Source organism: Colias croceus, chromosome 6, assembly GCF_905220415.1.
Source record: "Colias croceus chromosome 6, ilColCroc2.1".
Classification (NCBI taxonomy): Eukaryota; Metazoa; Arthropoda; class Insecta; order Lepidoptera; family Pieridae; genus Colias; species Colias croceus.
Window position 1 is genome coordinate 3,699,727 of NC_059542.1, and position 24,176 is coordinate 3,723,902.

A 24,176-nucleotide genomic window follows, 5' to 3' on the forward strand; every position below is an offset into this window, starting at 1 on the left:
AGGTATTATGCTCGATACTACCTATGTTACCATAAGATAAAATTGAAATATTGAAAATTAAGTTATCAAAATATATAAAATAAAGAATAAAGAATTCCTATTTTAAAATACCTGTATCGTAACTTTAGTTTTGTTAATAATTAAATATGAATTACAGTACAGGTGTTAAGTTAAATGTAAACGCAGGTATTAACGACCCCTCTAAGGCAATTTCAAAATCAACCATATTTTTTAAGTATACTGGTTCTTCTAAAGATTTATAATTTCATTTTATATGCTAGTGTTATGTATAAAAAATGTATTTATTGAAGCAAATACATTCTAATAAAGGATTATCTTGTAAAAAATAATTTCCAATGTGACTTAGTCGATTGTTGCTATTACCGACCCATAAAAACGGCTGTGAAGCTATTAACGATTTTTATGCAGCTATTGCCGATCGTATGTGAGAGGAAGCCTTTTTCCAGCAATGGAATGTATAGAAGCTAGTGATGATGATGATTACCGATCTTAATAAAATGAAATAAAAATGCAAATATATTCGTATTTTTTTGTTGTCAACATAATACTATTAATATATGTACATAATATATTAAATTAAGGATTTCAAACTCTAGGATATTTCGTTATGCTATTTGATTGATTGCTTCGGCGAGTTGTGTTTTACTGAATACTTTTCGCCGCTTTCGTGGCTCCATATTTCTGGAAAAAATATACCTAATTATATGTTTTATGTTAATTTAACCTAAAAAAAATATAATTTTTAATAGGCACCTATTATGTCATAAAAGTAGGTAATAAAAATATATTTGCACGCTCAATTACGAGCAGAATGTTTAAGGATCAATATTATCTGTATATACAAACATCTTTATTCTACATTCTGCAAATAAAGCAATTTGAATTTGTAGATGAGAAACTAAACAATCTATATTCGATCGGTAATAGCTTCCTATAGTTGCTATTGCCGACCCACATGGGTCGGTATTAAAGTATGTAAGTAAAAACCTAAATTGTATTACCGACCCATAAAAAAATGGTTATTTTAATTAATTTGACCATCAGACTATAAAATAGATTATAATTGATTAATGTCATACAAAATATGAACATATGCATAATGTTTAAACAAAAAAAAACAATGATTTACTACTGTAACTATTCGATAGGGATCCTCGAAAATATCATAACTTTGTATAAATTGACAACGCTAAAAGACACAACACTAGACAAAAAAGTTTAGTCGCTAATAGATTTTTATGAAGACTCATAGCTTAGATTTAAACTGGTCCATAAAACCACTTGTGTTAGTGTGATATAATAACATAAAAGAAAATAAAACAAAAAGTTACGTTGCTGCCATTGCCGACTTACAGGTCGTTGATACCTGCCATGACTTAAACTGGTGAAGCTAACACCGTCCCATTTTAATTTTAAGTTTTATCGTTTCAAATTACTTTTTATTCAAAAAATGTTGTAAGAAATGAAAAGTTGACACTTAAATGCATTGACATTTAGTAATATAAATTAAAGTATAGATGTCATTTGTTTGTAAATGTCTTAAAAAGATACTCACAGTACATACCCGAAGGAACAACGGAACAGTACGACACGTCCTGCTTCCACGCTACCCCGCAGCAACTTACGCATTTTAACTCTTTTTTGCTCAGTTACTCACTCTAACGTTAAAGTATACGATGCTCAAGTAATACATTCGTGTATAACTTTGCCTACCTATAGCTAGAATAGTTCTGGAAACGTTTAAATTTCGAATTACTTTTATAGGTCGGTAATACCTTCAGATTTTCGATGGGTCGTTGATAGCTGCGTTTACCCTATGGCTGCTGCTCGCGCTAATACCTAACCCTCGTAAATATGAGTTGCTTTTGATTTAAATGTTGATTTTGTAGGGAATGTCGCAGCCTGAAATCTGAATATTATGCAACAAAGTTCTAACTGAAAAAAGTAATTTTGTTTTCATACAACCACGAGGTAAATATAGTTAATTTGGATTTTTCATAAAAGGTTCAAACATTAATTTATTTCAAAGTTTAAAATATGGTCAGTAAAATTTTATTTAGTACCTGATAAAGTATAAAACGATATGTTAAAATAAAGGCATTTACCTACTATTTGTAGGTAGGTAGGCAAATAAGTACCTAATAGAAATTATTTTTGACCTTTCCTTAATCTTGATACTGTCATAAAATTATAAAAATAATGTAATTTTCTTAGAAGTTTTTATCTAAGCGATATTTCATCTCTGATTTGGATATTAGGTACTAGGTATCTAATCTTAGATATTTACAATAGTTTGCAATTTGGTGAGTTAAAATAAATCTTACCTTGACATGGCTTCGCCTGGGTTCATATATAAAGATACAAAGATAAAGTAGAGAAATTGTGTGTTTGTGTGAATTAAAAAAGAAACTCGATCAAGATGTACCTATTAAAAAAAAACCGATCGAGCATTGAGACTTAAATGGAGACTAACAACTTATCAATCCTTTCCTGTAAAGTAGTAGGTAGGTACCTATGTAGTAGAATAAATTAACCGTATACGCACATCGGTGTGTTTAAATACGAGGACACCTGCGTTTAATAAACAATAGTCTCTGAACAGCTTTCAATAGTTCGCTCATAATTTATATCCCGGCTTTGCGTTGCTTTGGAATCGCTTAGAAATAATAAGACAACTCAACCAAGTTTGGAGTTTCACAATTGGTGTGTGAGAAGCGGGCAGGCACCCTTTTATATACGAACTTTGCTCATAAATTAAATAAACGACGTGCACCGCAAGCTAAATAGGTGTCGATTAGAAAATATAACTAATTATAGATTATGTAGAATTAACAAAGTGTGAAAGAACAGCAAAGACTACAGATAAAATATTGATTATATATCGATTGACATCACTTTTTGATATCATCGAAGATATGTAAATTTTCGTCACTTCTAAGAGCTTTATTGGTTAATAGCATAGATGATTATATATTTTTATAAACATACGTTATAATCATCGAGATATATGTACGACGTAGTACATATTATCTCTATGGTTATAATCAATTTTAAATATGTGTAACTAAAAAACTTACAAAATATCATCATTATAACTATTCAGTTTTCAGATGTGAAATATTTTTCCTTTAGCATTCCCTATATTATATATTTTAAACGAAATCTTATTTAAAACATAAAATGGTTTAAGCAGGTTGGTTAGAACGATAAGATTTTAAATTATGTAAAAGATTTAACAAAGAGGGAAGTTTGTGGTCGTAATTGAATTTCCGCAGCAGTATAAGGTGAACTGAAATACCAGTAGTTCAGGAACGTGTAGGAAGGTGACCTAATGAGGCATAAATTCGAGAGCCTTCCAGGGGCACTCGGAGTTCAATCTAGATTTTCAACTTTGCGTAGCTAAGTCTGTATAAAACTTTAGTCATTTATGAAAAGGGATTTTTAATTTTATATTAATAAAATACAGATTTGAATTAAAAATATGTGGTATATAGTTTACGATGATGCGAATGTAAAACTATCCGTCTATTAAGTAGGCTTTCACGCCTGAACCACTGAAGCGATTTCAATGAAATTTGATAGTGTCACAGAGCGGTGAGATTAAGATTTTGTTGATCCTTTCTTTTGTTAAGGAATTATATTAACTCGTACCTATAATATAACGCTTAATAGAGCCTAGATGCTTTTTAAAATAAATGATAAACATTTTTTTTATTAAAATGTCCATGTTTTTAAGCTATTAAACTATTGTTCGTGTTTAAAGCAATGAGAATAAATTATTTAAGTGGCTTTTACTTTGAAAGATTCACTACAGCAAGAAAATATGCAATTTTAGCCGTAGCTTACATATTCTTTTTCTCACTGTAGTTGACAGTTGCGCTCTAACAAGTTAAAAGGACATAAAATAAAACAATTTATTCAAGAGAAGACAGCCATTTTACATGAAATTTGGTTAAATTGTAATAAAAATTTGTTTAAATTTGGTTAAAGTATTCTGGTATATTAGTTACAAATTTACAATATTCTTAATTTTTTGATTTTGTAAGAAATAAGTAAAGTATATTGACGACGCGGTTGGCGCAGTGGTAAAGTAACTGCCTACTGAGCCGACGGTCCCGGGTTCGATCCCCGGTCAGGGCAAATATTTGTGTGATGAACTCAATTATTTGTTCTTGGGTCTGGGTGTTATTATCTATATATTATGTATTTATTAAATATTATATTTATCGTCGCCTAGTACCCACAACACAAGCCTTAATTGAGCTTACTGTGGGACTAGGTCGATTTGTGTAATAATGTCCTATAATATTTATTTATTTATTATATTCTATATTTTTTGGAGACGTTAACAAGTAGGTACCTACTATTAGATATATGTATATTCTGTGACGTTAATAATAGAGTTTTTTGAACCCATAGCCATTTTGTTCAATGTTTTAACTTTTTACAAAAGCCACTAAAATAAATGATGCCATTGAATTAGACTAACATTTGTCGTACATTTGTTTCATTGGTAGCGTTAAGCTTGACATATTGAGTGGTCGGTAATTTGAATTATATATGATATCGTTGTGGTATCGGATGTTATACCAACATAAAGAGCATCATTAATTACAACTGATTCAGTTGCAATGATGTTATACATAAGCAATTAATTTTAATGACCCCGATAGGTATATTAAAATGATTGCTATCTATTTTTCGGAATGTCGATATTATAATTTGAGTTTAAATATCAATTGTAGGAAAATACCAAGAAAATACCTAGCCGTAAAACAGCAGGTAAAATGAAGTTATTTGTGTGTTTAAATAGTTTCCGCGATATATTAAGATTAATAAAGATTTTTTTTTATACGATTATAAATAAAATCTTCGCAACTAATTAGCAATTATTCAAAAGTAATTAAAAGGAGCAAAGTTATAAATTAGAGAAGTTTATAACTTTCCTTGTTTACCTCAAACAATACTTAATTAATTGTGTATTTTTAAGAACGTTTTTTGTTTAATTGGGGTTAATGTTTAATGAAATTCAGTGTTGCCATTACCAAGAATAATATAACTAGCTAGTGAATTACTAAAAATAAATATCAATAAAAGTATTTTAAAACTAAATGCTCAGTGATAATATTGTAGCATATTGTAGTATCTTATTTAATGGAAGTCGAGTCGATGTGATTTCACAAAGAACTTCTTGAAAACTCATTTTCGTCTTAGACTGGAGTTGACAAACAGGCGTACGAACTGAGCTGACTTATACTAAGTGAAAAGTAATCAAAGCAAGTTGATTTTGCTTCACTTATAGCGACAGGTAGTATAAACAGGTAGTATTTATTTAACACTTTATTAGTTATACAAACAGGAAAACCTTAGAATTTAAGTAATTCTAAGGTAAGGTATTAATTATTATCAATATTTTGTGCTCTACCACAATTATAAAATATAGGCTACAATTTACAACAGCTTGTTAATTAACCCGTATACATACAAACATATTACATACCTACCGTTAAACATACTGAATTAAGTAATTTTTGAGGTATAAAAAAGAAGTTCAAAATATTACCTTTTAGTTTAATGTATTCGTAGTCCACATGTATTTACAGTCTTAATTGCTACCATTAGATATCATAGAAACGTTTGCCCCGTGCAAAAATTTAAACATTGTAATATAAAATAAATGAGCGTTTTCAATATCTGATATTACTTCAATAAGAACCGTGTGCTCCTGTTAAATGAAACAATACATAGAGTCTCGTAGCATTCTCAGCATCTGTGAACACTATGCATAGAAGGTATTAAGAAATTCGCAGTCACGGATGTCTTGGCAATTTTAAGAAAAACTTTAATAAAACTCAGTTTTATAAAAAGCCAAGGGAACTTTGGTTCATCAGAAAAATAAATGATTGGTAAAATACTAAAGTAAAATAAATAATATATTGTTAGTCTTGACGTTAGTATAATCATCTTGAAATAAGGTCCTTATTTAAAGCTTCTTTGGAAAAGTTTTGTTTAGCTTTGAGATTATAGTATTATAGTCGAGCCAATTTAATAGGCAACATTTGACGTCTATTAATTTTATCTTCGAAGAGAGGTAACCTGCTTAAAAACATCGATTAAAGTGTATTAATCGATACGGATTTGAAACATTTGTCAATCGAATTTATTAATTTATGATGATTTTTATTCACAAGTAATCAATGCATTCGATTCTAGATGTCAGATTTCGATTTTTAGAGTAACGTCTCTAGTATTTAAAAAGAAAAAAAGGTTTATTGACATAAAATTGTAGCGACGTCAGTTCTTTAATTCAGAAATTGTTTATTATGTTTAGGATGGTTTATCAGTAAAATGAAATCTTAAAATTACTTATATCGGTCATTATTATTATAAATATGTAATTGTAATTGAAAAAAGTTAAGCAAATGTGCAGTTCTAACAAAACGAAATATCATGTTATTCTATGTCGTCGTTACTAGGTTACGTTGTTGAATTTTGTTGAACTGTCAAATGTTGCCTATTAAAATGGCTCTACTATAAAGGATTTTCTCATGTAAGTAATCTGAAAACTCAACCGCTCGATGGAAAAACAAAGAGACATAACAAACAGCATCCCTTTATTTTTTTATGATAATTCAAATAAGATCAATAAAAACTAATTGTTTGTGTATTGTGTAAAAAAAATCTCTCAACATTATATTAATGCTAAGTATATCAAAGGACATTCGTTTTGTATCGAGTGCAGATTCAGAGCTAAACGCCAATTCAATTATAAGAAGCTGTAGCGGAATTCGCTAATAAAATTGCGATTGTCGATCGAATAAAAGGACAATGGAAGTAATGAAAATGCACTATTCGTCGGATTTAAACTTCGTTACAGTTACCTACTTCTTTTACAAAAACGTACCCGTATCTGTTACAACGGTAAATTTAGGTTTTTAATTAAACTTGGGTATTAATTATCTATACATATAATAAATCTGTAGAAGGGTCAATTCTGTACATTGAAAATATTGAAAAAATAAATAACAGGGGGTGTTACTGGATCAATACCAAACCCAAATATGTGATTAAAAAATTTTTTGTCTGTCTGTCTGTCCGTCTGTCTGTCTGTCTGTCTGTCTGTATGTGAAGGCATCACGTGAAAACTAACGGTTCGATTTCGATGAAACTTGGTACAATTATACCTTATTATCCTGGGCATAAAATAGGATACTTTTTATCCCGGAAAAATACGTAGAAAAAATAAATCTTAATTTTTCTTAATTTTTCCGCGCGGACGGAGTCGCGGGCGGAAGCTAGTTTAAAATAAAATTCAAAATATATATAACTGGATAGCACAAATTTCTATTTTAAAAACTATATTCCTGAGTCTTTTACTTCGTTTGAATTATGGTTAAACGAACAACCTGCATTTACGTTGCTTCCTTGAAAGAAATCTTTTAAGGTTTTAAAAGCCGGTAAAGGAACGCTCCACGCTGTATCTACTTATCAAGTAAATAAGTGGTATCTAGGAAATGTTTCCTATAAATAAGGCTTTTCGGCTATTCAATTTTAGAATGTAATTCAGAGCAACTATTTTGACTTACATCCTTACTCTCTACATAAAACTTTATAGATATACACAGTATTCAGTAACACAGTCTCTATAAAGAGCTATATCTAATGTCCCAGCTTTATATCGACTTTACGATGGGGCGAGCGTAACAGAAAAAAAACGTTACGTCATATAAAAATGATTAAAGGTAAGAATTGGGGATGCAGGTCGCCATGTCGGCTCTCGGAGGCCAACAAACGGTGACGGGCGCGAGGGAACCATTTCATTTCCTTTTGCACATATTCACGAGGCGACGAACAATATCTCAGTAACAATAGCTTCGTAATTTGGACGAGATGGCGCCCGCGGGACAATACGTCAAGTGACTCATTATTGTGGAAAACTGCTTCGGGCAGAAAAATCATTTTCCTTACCTCGAGTATCGTTCCTGAATAATGTGCAGTGAGCGCTTGAATTGGAGGAGTAATGTTACACTTCGTTTAATTTATTATTCTTACGTTATAATATTGTGTTGCATCTGTACGGCATGGAAATAATGTATTCTAATGGTTATACAATAGTTTAGACAATTTTTAAAGTAAGAAAGAATTGTTAGTTCAGGATACATCGCCCATTTTTGCAAGTGACTACTATCAAGCTAATTTTCCGTTTGTAGCTTTATTTTGATGAGACGCCCAATAATTTCGTGTACGAAAGTCTCGATTGTGGTAGCTAACAGAGATAATAATAATAATAATAAGGGCGTAGGGATGTGACGACCCCATCGCCCACGGTTGGAATGTCTATTGTCTATGTGACAATAGATATTCCACCCGTGCAATCAGTCAACCCGCAGGACACCTTGTGGCGGGGTGTCGGGGAGTAGCGACCCCGCGGGAACCGAGTGCTCCCGGGGGAGGCCCCTGTCTTCATCTCCGGCTTGCCTTCACCGGCCGGTCGGATTGAAGTCTGACGAGGACAGGACCCCCACCTCTGGCTTGCCTTAACCGGCCGGCCAGAGTGGAGTCGCGAGAGCTTTTAGCTCGAAGGGTGGATGCGAAGCGTAAGTGGCGAGTGGGCACGTGATGCTGGACCCTCAGGGAGCGCGTGATCGTAGTTTAAAGTCCAGGGACGCCTCTCCACCCTTAGCTGCTCACAATATGTTGCCCCCTTGTCGCACTATTGCAGCGGCTTATTTCGGGGGCCCATACAGTGAGAGGGCGAGTCACCACCTGCCAACATGTTTTTACTTTCTTTTAGTAGAAAGGCAGGTGCCATAGTTTCCAATAGTCCCCAAATACCGGCCCATTTAACATCCCATTCCATAGCCCAGTTTATTTTGTTTTCCATATCTCGAAATAGTCCTACATCGGCCGCGGACTGCCTAGGACTGTATCTCTATAGTGCAGTCATGGGCAGGCTGCGGCTGGTGTCCCACAACACAGTAAAGTTCTCTAAAGGGCCTCTGCGTGTTGGATCCGTGTCCCCACGTAAGCCTTCCAAAGGACCGGGTACCTTCCTTATGATGGTACCCGAGTATTATGGATTGAGATACACATAATAATAATAAGGGCGTAGGGATGTGACGACCCCATCGCCCACGGTTGAAATATCTATGGTCTACGTGACAATAGATATTTCACCCGTGCAGTCAGTCAACCCGCAGGACACCTTGTGGCGGGGTGTCGGGGAGTAGCGACCCCGCGGGAACCGAGCGCTCCCGGGGGAGGCCCCTGTCTTCATCTCCGGCTTGCCTTCACCGGCCGGTCGGAGTGAAGCCTGACGAGGACAGGACCCCCACCTCTGGCTTGCCTTAACCGGCCGGCCAGAGTGGAGTCGCGAGAGCTTTTAGCTCGAAGGGTGGATGCGAAGCGTAAGTGGCGAGTGGGCACGTGATGCTGGACCCTCAGGGAGCGCGTGATCGTAGTTTAAAGTCCAGGGACGCCTCTCCACCCTTAGCTGCTCACAATATGTTGCCCCCTTGTCGCACTATTGCAGCGACTTATTTCGGGGGCCCATACAGTGAGAGGGCGAGTCACCACCTGCCAACAATTTTTTGCTATATCTTAGTAGAAAGGCAGGTGCCATAGTCTTCCATAGTCCTTAATTCCGGTCCATTAACATCCCATTCCATAGCCCAGTTTATTTTGTTTCCTTATCTTGCAATAGTCCTACATCGGCCGCGGACTGCCCAGGGCTGTATCTCTATAGTGCAGTCATGGGCAGGCTGCGGCTGGTGTCCCACAACACAGTAAAGTTCTCGAAAGGGCCTCTGCGTGTTGGATCCGTGTCCCCACGTAAGCCTTCCAAAGGACCGGGTACTTTCCTTATGATGGTACCCGTGTATTATGGAACTGAGATACATAATAATAATAATAAAGCTCATTTATTCCGTGTAATAAATCAAAATTTACATTTCAAATGTTTTGTTAGTTGTTAGTTTAACTTAATTTATTTTAGTATCTAATGTTAGTTTAATTTTTTCTTATTTCCACGGACCCCTTATTGGGTAAAAGCCTCCTCTCTCCTCTTCCATGTAATCCTATCCTGTGAAATTTTCATCCAGTTTTTGCCCACCGTTTCTATTAAATCATCAGCCCATCGCTTTCTTGGTTTGGGATTTGACTTCCGGTGACTGTCAAAGTAATACGTACAATTGTTGTGCTCCGCTATTTAAACCTCAATCATCTGTATAAGTTATCCATATTCAGTGAAAAGTGTAATTATTCATAAATAAACATCGAAACTGCACAAAAATCATCGGGAACTAAGAAAAGATAAGTTTTCAACAATTGAATTTACTAATTAATAATTCCATAATTCAAAGCATTTCGATAACCAACAGCTGTTATTGACAGATGTCACATATTTGACAAGTGTCAAATACATACTGCCAACATAAGGAAAATATCGGGAGTTGCCATTCGAAAAAGATAAGGGATAATATAAAAGTCGGGTGACACGATATTGACCATAGACTAAAACTAAATTTTTTAAAATGAATAATGAAGCACTTTTTGACAAACTTAAAACCGAAATGCAAAACCAAACTAAAGAAGTCTTAAATAAAATGGATGAAAAACTAGCACCTTTCACACGAGAAATTGAAGAATTACGATTAGAAAATAAAATTTTAAAAGAAAAAATAGCGAATTTGGAGAAAAACAGCAGATCAAACAACATTATTATTTATGGTCTTAAGGAAACAGAATCATCCCAAACAGATCTTTTGGAAAAAGTAACCCAGAAACTTACTACCCATCTGAACATTACGGTTGAACCTAAAGATGTAAATAAGATTTATAGAATCGGAAAAAAAGATACTGTTGGAGGGAAAACTAGACCAATACTCATGGCATGTGTTAATGGTTGGTTGAAAAATACAATTATGAAGAATAAGAAGAAACTTGGTGATGTTTACGTATCGGAAGATTTTCCTAAAGAGGTCTTGCAAAAAAGAAGAGAACTACACGAAAGGGTCAAAGAAGAACGAGATAAAGGGAATTATGCGACTATTAACTACGATAAACTTATTATTAAAGATTATTCTACACAGACAAACAACCGGAAAAGGGATCTATCCATATCACCAACTACCCCAATCCAGCCAGAGAAGAACGTACCGACAAAAAATAAGAAAAACGCATTCACACTAATGAGAGGCCGATCCAACTCTACAACATCTCTAACTGGAAAAGTAGAACACAAAGCATAGCAAATACCTATCAGCCACCGGAACAATATAACACAAACCACAATAGAAGAACTTAAAAATACTTTCCCCAAGCCGGTTGGTCACCGTGGGGACAACGACCAACACCCTCACCCCTCAAAAATGAAGCGCAACCATCTGTTAAAAATCTGCACCTACAACGTAAGATCCTTAGCATCACAAGAACGATTAATTGAACTGCTGCATGCACTGAAAAGCGTAGACTTCGATATTATAGGACTGAGTGAAGTAAGGAGAATGGGCTGCAAAATCGAAGAATTACAGGAATACATACTCTGCTATACAGGAGAAACAAAGGGACTATATGGCGTAGGATTTTTAATCAAAAAGCATTATAAAAATTGCATAGTAAATTATAGTGGAATATCTGAAAGAGTAGCGGTATTACAACTTAATCTAAACAAACAACTTCTTACACTTGTTCAAGCATACGCACCTACCGAAAAAGCGAGCGAGGAAGAACTTGATAGATTCTACAACGATCTTAGGACGGCCCAGGAAATTGAAGGCAAAACCGTATTCGTTATGGGAGATTTCAACGCCCAAATAGGACAACCATCTAGTCATGAAAATTTTGTAATGGGTAAATTTGGATATGGGAGACGGAATGCTAGAGGTGAAAGATTAATTCAATATGCTTGCGAACAAAAACTGTTTATAATGAACACATATTTTAAAAAGAGGCACAATAGGAGATGGACTTGGGTGTCGCCAGACCATAGAACGAGAAACGAAATTGATTTTATAATGTGTAATGAACCTAAAATTATAAATAATGTAGAAGTTCTGAATAAACTGTCCTATCCGTCAGACCATAGATTAGTACGAGCATCTCTTTCATTAAAAATACCGAAATTGAGCAGGAAAACTTTCAGATCGAAACATAAGTTACCTTCAACTGACCAAGAAAAAATGTTCTACATAAAGCTACTGAAACAAAATTTAGAAAATAATATAAATCTCAATCATGATACAAAAAACATACAATATTTCTACGACAAATTAGAAAACATAATCTCAACAAGCGTTATTAAAAAACCTACAACTAATAACAGAGACAATAAAACTCACATACTAAGCGAATCAACAATAAAACTACTAAACAGGCGAACAGAATTATTAAAAACTAAAAATAAAACAAAAGAAATTAAAGAGGAACTTAAAAAATTGTTTAAATTATCAAATAAAGAAATAGCAAGAGATTACAAAAACCATAGAAGCAAAATTATAGAGAAAAACTTAGACAAATACAGAAGCATCAAACGAGCTAACAAAGAACTTACTACACATAAAGACTGGATACTTAAACTAAACAAAAAGCAAGACACAACTAAAACACGTCAGGATATTATTAACTACGCAACTTCATTTTATAAAGAATTATATAAGAAACCAGAAATAATGATACAAAATACACAGAAAAAGTCCTTGAGTACGCAACATAAGGTAGATATTGTAAACGAATTTGTTAGTGAGGACGAAGTATTAAAACATATCAAAAAACTAAAATCTGACAAAAGTCCAGGCCCAGATAATATTACCAATGAAGCTTTAAAGATAGGTGCACCAGTACTCACTCCATATCTCGCACAACTTTATAACTTAGTACTTCAAACCGAAAATGTACCTAAACAATGGTACTGCTCAGAGATAGTTTTGCTCTACAAAAAAGGTGATCCATTAGATATTGCTAATTATAGACCTATTAGCCTTCTATCTAGTATTTATAAACTTTTCACATCCATACTTTTGAGTCGGTTAACACCACTAATAGATTCCCAACAACCAATTGAACAAGCAGGCTTTCGTTCAGCCTTTTCAACTATAGATCATATCCACACGTTAGACCAAGTACTAGAGAAATATAAAGAGTTCAATCACCCGCTTTATGTAGCTTTTGTTGACTACTCAAAAGCATTCGACTCCATTACTCACTGTTCAATTTGGAAAGCGCTCGAATCATGCAAAATAAGTACCACATATATAAACATTCTAAAGAACATCTACTCTCATAGTGTAAGCAGAATACGGTTAGAAAACAAAGGAGAAGAGATACAAATCGGACGAGGAGTTAGACAAGGCGACCCCTTATCGCCAAAGCTGTTCATCGCAGTATTGGAGGACGTCTTCCAGAGTATTGACTGGAAAAACAAAGGGCTGTGGATTTCAGGCCGATATCTTAGTCATCTAAGATTCGCAGATGACATAGTTCTATTTGCCAACTCAGCCAACGAACTAGAACAAATGTTACAACTGTTATCGAACTCCAGCCAGGAAGTAGGCCTACATATGAACCTTCAAAAAACTAATGAAAAATAATGACCAATTCTCGAACTAAATTAATACAAATATCCGGTAATAAAATCGAATATGTTAACAGCTACATATATCTAGGAAAGCTAGTATCATTTAACGAAAACTGTAATGAAGAAGAAGTTGATAGAAGAATTAATGGGACATGGAAAAAATTTTGGGCTCAAAAAGAAATTTTAAAAGGAGACTACCACATAGGATTGAAGAGAATAGTGATGGATACTTGTATTTTACCTAGTTTGACATACGGGAGCCAGACATGGACATATACAAAGAAAATTAAAAACAAAATTACCACATGCCAACGTTCAATGGAACGAAGTATATTAAAAATAAAAAAAATACAGAAGATTAGAAGCAAAGACATAAGAAATAAAACTAAACTAACAGATGCTCTCCGCCAAGCTCTACATCTCAAATGGCAATGGGCGGGTCACATATCGAGATATACAGATAACAGATGGACATTACTGACAACTAAATGGGCAGGACCAACAGGAAAAAGGAAAAAAGGCTAACAGAGATAACAAGGATAAAAATTTTTGATTTGATGGTTCTCAAATATTTATTACTAACGGAATTTTTTTTTTGTTCAATCTCAAGATAATTACCTAAATTATTCGAAAAAATATTTGTCCTACAAAATCTATGGTTTGTTCAAAGAGTCCCCCTTTCCAAAGTGTATCGATAACGAGGTCATCATAAATGATTACTAACAAGCTGATTTTTTTGTTTTCACTTAGTTAATGTTTATATAATTCAACAGACATAATATTGTCCTACAAATTGCGTAATAAATATTTGAGAACCATCAAATCAAAAAATTTTATCCTTGTTATCTCTGTTAGCTACCACAATCGAGAGTTTCGTACACGAAATTATTCGGTGTCTCATCAAAATAAAGCTACAAACGGAAAATCAGCTTGATAGTAGTCACTTGCAAAAATGGGCGATGTATCCTGAACTATGTTGAATATTATTATTGTATTGAAACTTATTTAGATCAATCTTCTCTGATGGTGTTCTCCATGGCTGTCTACAGACGACATTTCAACGTTTAAGTATTTGCTCAATGAAAATATGATATTAGCAATTTAATTAGGTACTTTTTTTTTTTTTTATTTACTAAAAAATTTAAACATTACATCATTACAGGAGATCCAAACTAGGCTGTTGCCTGTATCTTGGATATCGAAACGGTGTACAGGTTTCTAGATATGTCGAATTATACCTTAACTATAACAAAATTTAAAAATATAAAAAAGATAAGTAAATTTAGCGATATGTGGCTAAGTGGATTACTATGTATGTGTGTGTGTGTGTGTGTGTGTGTGTGCGCGTGCGTGTGTGAGTGAGTGTGTGAGTGAGTGTGTGTGTATGTGAATATGTTATGTATGCGAGTGAGTAGATTTGTGTGTGAGAGTATTTGTGGTTCTGTGCGGATACGTGAGTGAGATCAATAAGTTAATTGTACGTTTTAGACCAGATCTTCGGTGTCGCTGTACGTCAATTCATGGAGCCAGGATTTAATTATTTTCTTACATTTATGCGTGCTGTAATTCTTCAATGATTTTGCCTTACAGACATTGTTATAGGTGTGAATGAGTGAATATGATGGGCTTCGTCTGGCTATTTTTGAATTGTATGCAGGAAGTGGGATTCGGAATGTTCTTTTTCTTATTAGTTCTTTGTAATCGGGACGCGAAGCTACAGATTTATGGGTTAGGCTGACTGCTGATAATATGTATAATTGGCGAACACGTAGTACATTAAACTCACGGTATAGTTCATTAGTAGGGAATCTATAAGGTTTTTTTAATGTCACTTTGATCAATGCACGTTGTGCTCTCTCCAACTGCAGAATGTGAGATTTGGCGGCACATCCCCAGACCGAGATGCTGTAGGTTAATACGGATTGACACAGAGATGTGTATACTTGTCTTAAAATATTAAGAGGGGTACAGTTACGAAGTTTCTTCATTATGAAGATGAGTTTTCTAGTTTTTAATGATACCTCTGCTATATGTTGTTTATAGTTTAAATTACTGTCTAAGGTCACTCCTAAATACTTGATAGAGGAAGTGGCCTCAATATGGTTACAATTGCATGTTGGATGGATGATGTTGTCACCAGTGCAAGAATGAATTTTGATAGTCTGATTTGGCGAAAGTTTGGTATGTGCGGATTTTTTAAAGGACAAGTATTTAGTTTTTTGGAGATTTAAAGTGAGTAGGTTTTTATTGAGAGCTTCTACAATAGTTAATAATCCAGATTCTGCGATCTTATATGTATTTTCCCAATCTGTACCATGAAAGATAATGGCAGTGTCGTCGGCGTAAGCTATTAAGTGGGAGTTTTCTATTGACAGTTTTAGTATGTCATTAATGTAAATAATAAAAAGGGTTGGACCGAGAACCCTTCCCTGAGGAACGCCGAATTCTATTTTTAGTTCAGAGCTAAGCTTATTGTCAATTTTAATACATTGCCTGCGGTCAGTTAAATAGCTCCTGAACCAATTTAATGAGGTGTCTCTAACACCAATTGACTCTAGTTTCTTTACAAGTAAACCGAGAGATATTGTGTCGAATGCTTTAGCTAGGTCTAAGAAGACGCCAATGCAACAGTGTCCGTTTTCTAAGTGTGAAGATATGGTGTTGGAAAGTAAAGAGATTGCATGTTTAGTAGATTTGTTTTTTCTGAATCCAAATTGGTTGTCTGAAATGAGTTGAAATTTATCTAAGTATGAAGTCAGTCGGTAGTTCACAATTTTTTCCAGAGCTTTTCCGAGTATACTTAATAAGGCTATAGGTCTGTAGTTTTCCGGGTGATTTTTTATTCCATTTTTATAAATTGGTATTACAACTGCTGTTTTCCAGGTACTTATTCATTAATATAAATATCTATGCATACTACACTACTAGCTGCTAATTAAGGGGTGATCCATGCACTATTTAATCGTCGCCACTTTACGCGTTATACGGTTACTAGGTTGGCATTGAATCTGCAGGTAACCTGCCAAAAGCTTTTGTAATTAGTCAACTCATGACACCGTGATAATGGCCGGACATGCGCTTTGCTAGCACACTACGAGATATGTAGGCTTCGGAGAATTTGAATGACCTGTTTTGATTTGGGACAGAACAAGTTAAGTCACGAACAAAGTCTGTTTATAAAAAAAAATGTTAGCTCCATACAAAAAATACATACAAAATTATATTTGTTCAGCCAGTGTTCAGCATAAAGCCAGAGTGGACGACAGATGACGTTAATGCTTATTCTGAGAAAGCCGCTTGAGGACGGAGAAGCAAGACCAAATACAATTAAAACAAATAAAATTCTTAAACAATGTTAATAAATAATTATAAAGCTCAAACAATTTCCCGAATGTATATGCTCTCTTCTTTCTCCAAAATTACGTTAAATTTTGAAATTTTCGTGTACATTCATAATATTATGTACGTCAAATCTATGTGTATCTATGTAATGACATTTATTCATTAAAAAGATTTGGTATCGTGTTAATTTTGTTGTAAGCTTAATAACAACAAGTCAAAATTATACATAAAAATTCCACTAAACAAATAGATTGGATGTTTGTTGAGGCAAACAGTAGCTGCAAGCTGTAATTAGCCAACCCTTGTCGCCTCGACAAAAGGAGGCGGGTCTTTGAGGTGGCCTCGATGACGTCACAATGACATGCAATGCGCGTCGTGATGAAAATCTCTCTCTTTGTTACACATTATGAGGACTAAAAGCCGTAATTATTTGAATCCCGAAACAAAAGATTTTCCATATTGTAACGAGAATGTCGATGCGAAATGGTACCTAGATATTAATATTTGTTGGAAGAGTTGAGTTGGTAGAACATTTTTTTTGGTTACATTTGTGAAACCGATTTCTATTTTCTATAGATAACAATCTTGCCTCGCAATGTCTAAGATTGAAATCTACATTTTTATTAAAATGTAAGCTATTTCTCTGCCCTACATTTTGATAGCATTGCATTACTGAAGTGAAGTAATTGAAATAGTTTTAAATTTTAATAAAATAATTATGGAGATATATTACTTACTAGACATTTCTTATAAAACTTATTATGCACGGTAAGTAATTTTACTTATCTTTGAAAACGCAAACTTGCGTTCAGTATAGCTCAAGTTCAGATTCGAGGAACACAATATCGAATCATAGCAATGCTGGAAACAGTAATTGAACGTCTCCTTTGTGATTAAATGTATTCTTGTTTAACGTCTGATTATTATCACATTTCATCAGCTATTTGTGATAGGTCTGGTGGTTATTATTATATTAATCCTTCATTTTTGATGTGGTATCATTATAACCTATATTGTGTAAGTTTAATTTTAACAGAATACTTCTATTTTAATAATTTATTAATTTTCTACAATATAAATCTTCTCTGATATAACATTTTATTTCGATTACGTCCAAGTTTCGTAACGAGGCTGGCTTGTGGATTCGGACTGCTCCCGGTAAATGTTGGGACCCGAAACAAACATAATTATCTCAAGGCGGGTAATCGAATCAGAGTCTTAACTTGGATACGCGGAAAGTTTTTATTGTATTAAAAGATACTGTTTCGTCAATTGAATCCTTGTGTGAGCGTGAATGACGAATGTCGTTTATATTTTTCCGCCGAACTCGTAATGTGAACTACGCTACGGCGTGATATGAAAAGATGAGGGCGTAGGAAATAGGTTTGTGGTAGATTGATAGAGGGCCTTTTCTGTCATGACGTCACGTACCGGCACGAATATGGTTTGAACGGTTCTGAGTTTTTCGAACATCCGATGTGATTTGGATTTGCAAGAGCGATGGGCTGAGTTTTTCGGGGATATTGGCGTTAGTCGCTATATATTTTTTTATCTATAGCAGGGGACAGGTACCTACCTAACGCGCAATTTTATTTACGCTTTATCTTAAGCGACTCCGTGCTAAAAGTAACGTATTAAATAATACAATTTTAAACATGGTAATCATTTTCATTTTATTTAGATGGTTACAGAGAATGGCTGGTGTTCTTGTCCTTGCACCGGCTTCGAACGGGTTGACCCGGGATAAAAAAAATATTCCGGGATAAAGATCTGAAATTGTAGATGTATGAGTTACTACTATATGAGTTTAGATTTCCTTTTTTCTCACACGAAACTAACATATAACCGTATTGAATATTTTTCTTTAAAATTAGCTTTAATAATATCAAACTTATAACAACAGAAGGAGAATACACGAGGTCATGTTATTTCCAAACTTATGCGAACTTCAAATATTGAATTTCAACATTTGGCTGAATAGCGAAAAACGCGAGTGATTTCGGCATTCTAATGCCGGTATATCTCTATTGAGTATATTTTTCCATTTGCTTGCGTGCAGGCTCAGTCGACGTGATTTATGAATAAAATTGTCCCAGTCATATAGAGTGTGTGTGAGCGAATATTTTGAGCTATATAACTGTGTCACACATCTCATTTATCAGTCGGTTTTGATGGGTTCCGAACCGTTAGCGCTGTGACGCATGCATTTATTCCCTCACCATTTTTAACCCTTTTTTAATCTTTACCGAATCCTTTTTTTCCATTCCAATGAAATATGTTTACGGTCAAAACCAATTTTGGGGTTCACATAAAGCTCTTACCGTATTGAAATAGAAAAAAAGATAGCGCAGACACTACAGCATAATATGACTGTGGTATGAAATCAGGTCAAACCTGGCTTTCAACAAATTGAAAGCATACCTACTCTGCTATTTTCACGAAATAATCCGCTAGTTTCCTGTCAAACCTAATGTTTTCGAGAACAGATGAAACGTAATTTCTATAGAAGATTGTTGTGTGAACAAGACCGTGTGCTGCATCATACGCCAGGCTCATTTCGTCCATTGTCTTCGCTGCGAGTAATGAAAAATTCGGTTTCATTCTTGTTGCGAGCGCAGTAGGATATATTGCTAGTTCCGTGCATTCCACATAAAGGAAACTCTCAGATAAGCCGCTTTTATTTGAAAACTGGCCGTTTCCTGGGTTTTATTTTGCCTTTCTTAATGAAGAAATGATATGAAGAGCTCAGAAAGATTGTACAGCTTCATTTGTTTGCTCCTTTTAATATTTTGTTTTGTTAACAAACTTGACTATTTCTGTGAAGTCTGTCCAATAATGAAATCCTGGAATATCATATTACCGTGCTCTGATAACAATGGGAACTCGCAATATAGGTAATAATGGAGTGACAGAGCAGGAGGGAATAACATAGTACGGATCATGTAACTGCATCATCTTTGCCTTAAGGACGACTACTTGAGAGTCGGTTGGTTTTTACCTTTTTTACTTATGATAAGTTATAAGTATAAGCTTTATACTTTTAACTTGCATGATTTAACTTTGAAGCAAATGAAAAATTTTATTCAGTAATCAATTATGAATAATGGAATTCTATATAATATACGAAGAATATACGGTTCCCAAACTCTATACGTGTTTTTTCCTAAATATTTGCACATTGAGGTACGTATCATATCACCCTAAGCTCGTCTGTTATCATGTTAACGGTTCTTTGTAAATAAAGAGATTGTTGAAAAAATACTAGACTCGTGTTGATTGTTTTCTATACTTGTACAGTGAAAATTATCTTTATAATAACGAAAATACAAGAAAACTTTGTCAATTAAAGTCAAGCATACTCTGACGTGTAATTATCAAGGCTTACCTAAGTTTTTATTCCATTTCAACTACACTTCTTTCTTTTTACCGATGTAGTAATATGTAAGCTATTTTTAAAACAAAAATAAAAATTTCGTTTTATTGTTCGGAAACTAAGTAGCTTATTAATAAGGAAATGTTAAAAATCATAGCACGCATTGGTTGCTATTAATATTTTTTTAATAATGATTTTATATTTAAAGACAGTTAAAATACTTAAGTCTTATCCTGAATTTACTTCTTGTTTCATTACTTGTATTCTAAAAATAATCTATCTTGAGTAAACCGAAATAAATGTAGGCTGTTTATTTTATTTTGCTTTTTGTTTATCTACTGGATATTATTTGATAATGTTTACCTTTAAAAAAACTGTTACGTCATTCTTCTTACTTTCAACTTTGGAAGGGTGGGTTACCGGTCTGAATCAATATAACCTGAGTAAGGTATAATATGTGATAACATATACATATAATGTTATGGTATTAGTATTACCACAATAATGCCATACGATCTTCTGTGATAAATTATAACTTCTGTACATACTACATACGTAGCTAGTTTTTCATCAATTCATTAAATAATATTTAATTGATATATATTAAAAAAGATTAACTACCTACTTAAAACATAAGCATATCGTAGTTAATAAGGCAAACTATCATTATAAAACTTGCATCGCGAGCATCGCGAGATTCAAAGACTGAAATTTCGGAAATCACTAACCAAATATTTTAGATCAAAAACATCGAGAAGATTTATCATAGGATACGGCCGCAAAAACAAGTGCTTGCCATCCTCCATCACTCTCATATTTCAATAGGAAAGAAACACGACCGGATGGATATCAGACGGAGAGAGGGAGATCCATCATATAGCGTAGGTATACCTACTCATCTATACAGGGAATATTGTAACCTGAGGGAAAGTACTTTCGATACTGTGGATATAAAAGAGAACATATTTTTGAAGATAAAAAATAAAAATAAAATTTCCAATATGCTTGCCACACTCAGCAATTATAGATTCGATAAAATCCTTCAAACTTGATAAATAAAATGAAGCTAACTTAATTTTAAGTTCAATTCTTCAATCTTAGGTATTGTAATAGGATGTGACTTAAATTATAATTTTTAGTGTACAACGCGATAACCTTATTATTACGTTCACGAAGGCTAAAGCCTAAAACTGCTTAATATGACACAGGGTACCATCATATTTTTACATCAAAAAAAGGAAATTTACTAAACATAGATAACATGGAATGAGCGATTTTGTGTCATACTTTATGATTGCTTCAGTACATTTTTGATCACAGTATCCATATATGTATTAATTTACATGTATTGTTCTATCTGCCAATGAGTAAGAACTGTTTAAATATATTTTGTTAAGATTGTTATGTATTACTTATTTAATTTTGAACCTTTACATAACCGATTTCAGAAAATTGCCACCAGCAAAATCGGCATTATTAATATTTATCATGTTTTTATCCCATAACAGCAAGTAGCGGCTAGTAAAAAACATAAATAGCTACTCGTAATAGACTCCATATTAAAAACCTGATCAAGAAGATTACGCGTTAATTAAAAACAAAGACGATAATGCCTTGCATCGCCTATATCCCCGGTAACCAAGCATACAATTATTATATTAATACCCATATAATCAGTGCACAAATCAAACACCGTCTGTTTGTCCAGACCATGTTCGCGACTGAATTGTCAGCCGCTGGGAAAGTTTTCAGTTATTTGTCAGTGAGTAAGTAACGTTTTACAAGACTAGTAGGAACTCGCTACAAACTATGTTAAGGAAATGGATTACGTACATCAGGACTTTGTCCGTTCCGACTTTGCATGTACGTGAGCTGAGGGTATTCGAATCGAATTTAGAGGAATATTTAAATTTTGTGTGGATTTTGTTTTGTGTGGTCCAGGTTTGGATGTATACAAACGTGTTTGCAATTCTGTGCACAGCTAAAGTTGACTATTTATATTTTCTTGCTTTAATCTAAATCATATGTTTTCCTTGAATGCCGTTAAAAGTTCAGGATGTTTTGGTTTATTGCAACTTATTTGGTAAATAGTATATTATCATTAAAATAATTTTATTTCTAATTTCGATTTCCTTAACTTAGTTGACATAATATGCGCATTGCGCAGTGCTGATATCGTTATATTACTTGAAATAAAAAGAGGGAAAACCACAGGGGAAAACGAAATAGAATATTAGGTCTAAGTTTAAACATTCAAACACAGATATGAAATAGCAGACTTACTTAATATTGCAAACGTATGCTGACTACAATCCATTCAGACTCCACGCAACTCTGGGCAACTCTTAAAGTTAGCAAGCTAGTTAGTCTAAAGGAAGTCAATAAAATATAACTTGTATCATTAAAGTATACGTTATTGAAGAAACTTATTGGTTTGCCAACTCTAACAACGTTCATGTACAAATTCTATGTATGATGTTTCTATCAGATTGATGAAATATGTAGTTAAATTCCTTGTGCACTAAGTAATGACATTTAAATGTTTTAAAAATTTTCAGTTTACGAAATTTAACATAAAAGTGATTTTATTGATATATAAGTGATTTATTAAAGTTAAGTTAAGTAAAGTTAAGTGATTTATTGATATATTTAAATTTGAATAACAATTTAGAACTATGAACCGCTATTGTTATATATGTGCATTATCTTATAGTCTCAAGTGAATTCATATAAAATTTTAGACATAGATCTATGCTATTCAGCAACCACCCTCACGGCGGTTCAGTTTACTCATAACAAATTTTAAAGTTTAAAAACGTAGCAAGGAACCTCAAGATTGTGAAACTTCCCCGAGATTATGTATCTAAGCGCAATATCTAACAACTTTAATTAAAACATTCCCTCCAATATTTTCTACTTTCAAAGCGGGCATTGGAAAGTTTTTATGTTTATTCGAAAAAGTACATTTCAAATTAAACGTCTGTTTGGAAGTGAAACGTTTATGCCTGTTGGAGTTTCCTTTTCAAACTTAGCCGATACAAAAAGCTTTTACTTCAAATGGCTTCTGTAAAGTAGTCGATTAACCAAGGCGAGCCGGACGCTTGCGCTAGATCGCCTTCCTGTGTTGACACAAGGAATCCATGACAATAAATCGCCATTACTGGTTCATTCAGAATTTCGGTTTCGAATATCCGATGGGTGCATAGTTGATTATTCCTTATCGTCTCTTTAACACTTTATGATTAAAAGAAAATGTAAATTTATAAATATAAATTTATAAAAGAAAATGGCTTAAGCCATATGGTATGGTACACGCTCTTTTTTCCTTCATATTGAAAAATTTACTATATCGATAGCTGACATCGGTCAGTGTAAAACGTCGTATCAAACGTGCTCTCGACACTTTTTTTGTCGCCTGTGTGGATATATCACGGGAACAATATTTATAGTCGGTATTTTACCCACTATCGAAGTACGGTTTGAACGTGGCAATTGGATTGGATAATTTTTATGAATGTTCGAGAAGTTATGCGAGATTACGTCGGAATGATCGGCCCTGGAGGTCGGCCAAGCGCCTCCAGCAACAATGCGCTGCCAAAACCTCACTGATCGATGACCGAAGGAATTTGCAGCTCGATTTCCGAATATAGATAATAATGCTATGCATTATTGATATGCAAGTGCGGCGTCAATGTATATTTGATGTATGTAATTGTGTAGTGTGTACACTAGTAAGGTTTTAAAGTGGTTTTTTGAATTATTATTTCACGGAAAAGATTATGTGTTTCCATAGATACAGCTTTATTGTAGAATTAAATTAGCTTCGCTTATTCATACCGTATTATCAGACATCCACGTGCATACCCG

The 24,176-nt window shown here is 33.9% G+C and overlaps 1 protein-coding gene across 1 annotated transcript; it reads left to right on the forward strand.

Moving 5' to 3' along the window:
• The first annotated feature begins 10,625 nt into the window (after window positions 1-10,625).
• LOC123692624 lies at window positions 10,626-11,270 on the forward strand. The gene has a single exon (XM_045637386.1). The coding sequence runs from the start codon at window positions 10,626-10,628 to the stop codon at window positions 11,268-11,270; it is 645 nt and encodes a 214-aa protein (XP_045493342.1).
• Window positions 11,271-24,176: the final 12,906 nt, after the last annotated feature.

Coding starts and splice junctions, on each gene's coding strand:
- LOC123692624 (XM_045637386.1), top strand. CDS start 10,626: ATGGATGAAAAACTAGCACCTTTCACACGAGAAATTGAAGAATTACGA.